At 49.0% G+C, this 6,365-nt stretch overlaps 1 protein-coding gene across 1 annotated transcript in view; it reads left to right on the top strand.

Annotated features, from left to right (window-relative positions):
* Positions 1 to 6,365, top strand: part of Igdcc4 (immunoglobulin superfamily DCC subclass member 4) — a 34,637-nt gene that overhangs the window by 12,578 nt on the left and 15,694 nt on the right. The window contains exons 4-5 of the mRNA XM_005347768.2: positions 398 to 539; positions 5,654 to 5,790. Of these exons, the coding sequence (XP_005347825.2) occupies positions 398 to 539; positions 5,654 to 5,790 (279 nt within the window). The remainder of the gene's footprint in view (positions 1 to 397; positions 540 to 5,653; positions 5,791 to 6,365) is intronic.

Below are 6,365 nucleotides of genomic sequence, written 5' to 3'. Positions count from 1 at the left end.
GCTGTGCACAGGGATATAGCCAACCCCTATTAGTGCTGTGCACAGGGATATAGCCGACCCCTATCAGTGCTGTGCACAGAGATATAGCCAACCCCTATCCTTCTGGCTCTGGACCCTCAGGGCTCTCTAGAGCACATGTTACTAAGAAATGTACCTATAGTATGAGCATGATGGTGATGTTGAGCAGGAGGACCTTGGAATTCACTCAGCACCATCTAAGAGAAATCCCTGGCCACCTCCCTCGGCTCCCCACCTGTGTATCCCTTGGCCTCCTCCGTCTGCTCCCCAACTGTGTCTGCCTTGTTCTGGATTTGCCTGGCTCTATGTTCTGTGTCCCTATGCATTCTGTGTTCACGCCCTCACGCTCCTTCCCTCTCCTCACTCTGCTTGTCCCCAGCACTCGCTGACTTCTCTCTGCACCCAGAGTCCCAGACCGTGGAGGAGAACGGGACAGCACGCTTTGAATGTCACACAGAGGGGCTGCCAGTCCCCATCATTACTTGGGAAAAGGACCAGGTGACAGTGCCTGAGGAGCCTCGGTGAGTGTCCCGCAAGGGAATCTGCCCCAAAGTGCAGGGCAGAGGGTTCCCGTACATGCTTAGAGCTGGGATTCTTAGAGGCAAGGTGATTCTATCCACCTAAACTCAACCAAGAGCCAACTGCTAGCCTGACTTCTAGTCAAGTTAGGTTTTTTTCTCTAGAAGAAAAGCCACCAACCAGAAATGGAGGACAGTCTAGAGCCCTCCCGTAGTCTGCTGCCTGCTTTACTGGGGCACTAAGTGCCAGGGAGCTGCCGTGTTCTATTTACTACCACACCAGGAGCCACTGCAGAGGGCTGGCTTCTGCTCAGATTGCTCTTTCCAAGGTTCCTCTGGAGTTTCTCCCTGGACTCCTCTTCTCTTCCTGACTCCACTCTACCCTGTCAGGTGCAGACATCTGACCGGGAGGCTACAGGGTCTATCTTGTTTCATCCCCTTCTCTTCCTATAAAAATAGTGGCTTGGTGGAACAATCCAGGCAAAATTTCAGGTTGGAAGCAAAACAGAGAACAACCAGGACTTTTTCCCTGCGGTGAGCTCCTGGCAAGTCCAGATACACACATAGCAGGCCAGAGCCCTCCCTGCCTCTGTGGCCTCTGGGTTGACGTCAAGTCGTGGGCCTCACCTATGGATTACACATCTTTGGGGGGTGCGGCTCCAAAGATCTCTCCCAGGCATTCCACAGTCCTGCATCTGTCTGTCAGCTGTGTCTTTTTCCCCTTCTGCATGGAAGTGAGATCCCTCAGCTCAGAAACACTGACTGCCAAATCATTCCCAAGCACCACTCCCAACTCGCTTCGTGACTGTTGGGCTCCTACCAGCGTTGCTGACTTTTGCCCAAGTCAGGGTGGAAGGTGTAGAGAAGTCACAGGACACCTGTGATCAGATAGAGTCAACAGATAGGATCGTCGTTGACCTAGTGGAGCTTGGCCTCCACTTGTCCTTAGTGTACCACTTCATTGAGCTCTATTCTACCCATATCTGCAATGAAATGGGAAGGACATTCAATTAAGTTGTGATTTCCCAAAATGTGGTAATTTATAACATGTTAGGTTTTTTTTTTTTTTTTTTTGAGACAAGGTCTCATTATAGTTCAGGCTGGCCTCACACTCAACATTAACCAAGGGTGATCCTGACCTCCTGGTCTTCCTGTCTGCTGGGTTCAGAATAACAGTTTATGTGGTACTAGTGATGAAACCCAGGGTTTGGAGCATGCAAAGCAAGTATTCTTAACGACTGAGCTACCTCCTCAGCTCAAAGATACATTTTTAACATTCATATAAACAAAAAAGAAAGGAGAATTGTCTTATTGCCCAACTACTGTTATTTTCTTTTGGAGGGGATCAATTGTTTGCTTTTTTTCTGACATAGGGTCTTGCTAGGTAGCCCAGGCTGGCCTCAGACTTATGACCTTTCTGCCTCAGTTTCCACAGTCCTGGAATTATAGGCCTGTGCCACCATACTTGGCCCCATTTATTAATTTTTGTTTTTGTTTTTCTCTCATTGTTAGGTTTCTGTTTTGCTTTAAACAGGGTCTCCCTGTGTATCCCAGGCTTGTCCAGACCTCACTATGTAGATCAGGCTGGCCTCAGCAAAACAGTGGGGGATCAGACTTCCCCTCCCAGCATCTAATTCAGGCATCTTCCCATGGTGTTACAGGCCTCACCCATGAGGTGAGGCTGCCAGCTCCCAGCTCCAGCAGTGCTTGCCACCAAGTCCTCTGAAAATTGATCCTGGACTATAAATAGCCCAGGCTCACAAGCCCTAGCACATTGTGTCAGGGAATAAAGAAATGTCTAAAACAGCAACTTGATTTAGGCCAAGGTATGTATTTTTGCACGTGGCCAGATGTACAAATACGATAGTTGTAAACTCAGCCCAGTGGTTAAAGGAGATTGTAAACTGAGCATCTGCAGCACAGGGGTACCCTGTCAGGGGAAAAGCACGTATTCTCCAACCAATGATAGCGCTAAACCCAAGGCAATTCCCTGGCATTTAGTATTTATTTATTTATTTACTTACTTACTTATGTACTTGTTTACTTATTTAAAGGCAGAATCTCAGGAGCCTAGGCTGGCCTTGAACTCCTAATTCCCCCACTCCCTACTTTCCTAGTGCTGGGACTACAGGCACGAGCCACCGTGGCCTGTTCACAAGGCGCCGAGGATAGAACCCAGGCTTTTGTCTGTGTCTATCCTACCAGCTGAGCTACAGCCCAGCTCCACTTACATGAATTTCTACTAATAGGGGATACTTTTTCTTCCATAGGAACCAGTCATGAATGAGACTAAAAATTGAATTTATGTTAAGATTTATGCCAAAAATACACAACTTTATAGAATGAGAAGAGAAGCCACTAACGTTTTGAGCATTCCATCCAGGTCCTTTGAAATATATACGAGGTTCATACCTGTATAGATGTGTCTGGAACTGGTAACTGACAGTGTCTCTGTCCCCTGTAGAATGTGAGCTCATGGGAGAGGGTCAGGACTATCAAGCTTGCAGGGCAGGACTCACTGGGCCCCTTTTCCGGACAAGAACCCCGTTGCCCAAACACGTCACATCACTCGCTACAACGACACGCATGAGAACCAGTCCTCTCACCCTTCCACACTGCTGCTCGTGTGCGGACACCCTCCGTCACCAAACAAGGGGAAAGGCACACACTTTGATGTTTCACATTTGAAAACGTCCTCTCCCGGCATTTAGAAGGTTGAGGCAGGAGGATCAGAAGTTCAGGCTCATCCCCAGCTGCACAGAATGAGTTCCAGACCAGCCTGTGATAGCCTATCGCAAATAATTATTTATCTCATTTTGTAAAGCTCAACCAGTAAGAATCCCTGCTAGTCCCCCTCACTACACAAGCTTCACTGACCTTGCTTTTTCTTCATCCATCTCAACCTATCATTATCTGTTTTCCAAAACTAGAATTTCTTCCTAAGCAATACTTTGTGACTTCTTCCCTACTAACCAATACATCTCAAACATCTTTCCAGAATCAGAGCTTCCAAAACCACACTGTAGCAAAAAACAGAAAAAAGGTTTAGACAGCCCTGAGCAGGCAGGGTCCCACCTCGCCACTGGCTTAACTACAGCTCTGTGCCCAAGGAAGGAGCTTGTCCACGCATGCACACGAAGCAAAGCTCAATGAACGGATTTGCTCTTGGCTCTTGGTACACCATTTTCCTGTCAAGACCGAGACCATAGGGTTAGAAAGTGGAGGCAATTAGCTGAGCACTGTCTGGATGGAGGATGGAGAGAAGAGAAAAGGCTGCGGAGCACAGCATGTTAGGTAGAGTCTGGAGTGAGGGGGTCTCATCAGGCACCTGCTTGTTCTACTTCATTTTCTCCAGACAGGGGGTTGGGTACCAACCCAGATACTTCCCTGCATTCCGTCCTGCTCTGCTGCCCCCACCTCCCTACCTTAACGCATGTGGGAGTGGATCTGGAGCTGAGGTCAGAGGTTGGGGGGGGGGCAAGGGTTCACCTGGGGGACAGGAAAAGGAGTCATATTGCCTCTGTAGGTTTCTAAGCACCTGTCTAGAATGTCTCCCAGGACCCTTCTTCAGTCCCTGGGCCACTCCACTTCTCTGACAGTTGGGTTTTCTCAGCCCCTGCTTCTCCAGGAGCAAAGGGTCTTCCTCCAGCACACAACTGCCCTGCCCCCTCTGACTCCACCCAGTCTGTACACCTAAGATTGTCACCACCCGGAGCTGACCACTTCCTGCTTGGTTGAGTATGTTCAGTGCTCACCTTCCCAACCCTCCTGCTCCAGATTTCTCAAGCAAGGTCTCCGGGCCTCCTCATCCCTCCTGGCCCTCCAAACTGCTGTGCAGATTGCTGGATGGAACCTACTGGAAACCTTGTCCATTCCCTCCCTCAAGCCTCCCTAGCTATGAGTAGTGGGCTAGGAGACCTGGGCTCAAGATGTTTTGGTTTTGTATTATGGTGTCATGTCATCTAGGCTGGCCTCAAACTCACTACCTATTACAGGATGACCTTGAACTTCTCATCCTCCTGCCTCCACCTCCCTAATGCTGTAATTGCAGGCATGGATCATCACTGGTTTATACAGTGCTGAAGATGGAAGGTAGGGCTTGGTGCACGCTAGATAAGCACTCTGCTTGACTGAGCCACAGCCCAAGACCCTGGTTTCAGGGTTTAACTGCCCCAGCTTGAAGATCCTAGGTCAACATCCTAATCTGAGATTCTCTTTCGTTACCATAAAATGGAGGTTGTAATTCTCCAGTCTCTTGGGATTCTTCTGAGGGTCAAATGAGATAAGGGGATAAAGGAGTTTTTCTCAGGGAGAGGAAAAGGAAACACGGTAAGAGGTTAATGGTGCGGGGGGGGGGGTAGCAGAGAGATGGCTCAGAAGTTAGAATGTGTACAGCCCCTCCAGAGGACCTGAGTTTAATTTCCAGCATCCATATCAGCTGCTCCAGACTGTCCATAACTCCAGCTCCGTCTGTAATTCCAGCCCTCTTCTGGTCTGCAGACACCTGACGAACACTTGCACATACCTACGCATACGTAATTTTTAAAAAGTCCAAATTATTAAAAGGGTATGTCTGCATAATAAAAAATAAGTTCCTCATACACCCAGCTTCCAGACTCCCAGGTCCCCTCCCCAAAGACAACCTCTGTTTACAGGGACATTCAGTTCACACACAAACTGGTAAGAATTTTAGTCTGGCTCCTGGCCCTGCTGCGTCCCATTTCAGGAAGTCCCCAAACCTGTGAACTCAGGCCAGGCCCAACAGTTTCCAGCCTCTGTCCTTGTGGAAGTGGGGGGGTGCAGTGAACACTGGCATGTGTTTGTGCACACGTCTGGGACTCACTCAATAGACTCCAAGAAGTGCCAGGGCTAGATGGAAACCTTGATGCTGAACGGTGGGGCTTGCCCGGGAAAGAGGATATATTCAGTGACAGCTACAAGACAGTTGTGCCTTCCTCGATTTCCTCACCCACCTGAGCTGTCACTAAGTCTTCTGGTCTTGACCAGTCTGTTAGCTGAGGTTGGATCTGACAGTTTTAATTTGCATTTCTGTCACCATGGGCCACCTCGTACATGCCCTTCCCCCACCTCACAGGCTCCTTCTGCTCCTTCTCAAGGCTGATCACTCTTCCCAATGGCGTCCTCCAGATCCTGGATGTCCAGGACAGTGACACAGGCTCCTACCGCTGCGTGGCCACCAATTCCGCCCGCCAGCGCTTCAGCCACGAGGCTTTCCTGAGTGTGGCCCTCAGAGGTAAGGGGATAGGTGAAGAAAACCTGAAGCTTTCTGGGGATGAAAGGGATCAGGCAAGATCTTCAGACAAATGATTGGATAGTAGTTCTACATAAAGACAGAACTGGGGTTTGAGAACCAAACCCCAACTTCCAGTGGAGGGGTCCTTCCTTCTCACCAGGTGTATGTGTTTCCTAGAATTAGGCAGGAACTGGTGAGCAGACGAGGTATCAAAGGAGAAGTGTCAATGTCTCCATAGGTCTCTGGTTCCCTTTCGCCCTCGGGTGCCCTAACTGCCCCACTCTCCCTTTCCTATACCGTCAGTCTGGCTCCTGCCGCTTGTACGCCGGTCCTTTTCTTTCTGCCTTTCTTTCTTTCTTTCTTTCTTTCTTTCTTTCTTTCTTTCTTTCCTTTCTCTTCTTCTTCTTTTAAATATTTATTTATTTATGTACACAATATTCTGTCTGTGTGTAAGTCTGCAGGTCAGAAGAGGGCACCAGACCTCATTACAGATAGTTGTGAGCCACCATGTGGTCGCTGGGAATCGAACTCCCGTCCTTTGGAAGAGCACGCAATGCTCTTAACCGCTGAGCCAT

The sequence above is a fragment of the Microtus ochrogaster genome, chromosome 5 (genome assembly GCF_000317375.1).
Source record: "Microtus ochrogaster isolate Prairie Vole_2 chromosome 5, MicOch1.0, whole genome shotgun sequence".
NCBI lineage: Eukaryota > Metazoa > Chordata > Mammalia > Rodentia > Cricetidae > Microtus > Microtus ochrogaster.
Note: the sequence above shows the minus strand (reverse complement) of the source record. Positions and strands in the feature narration are given on the sequence as shown.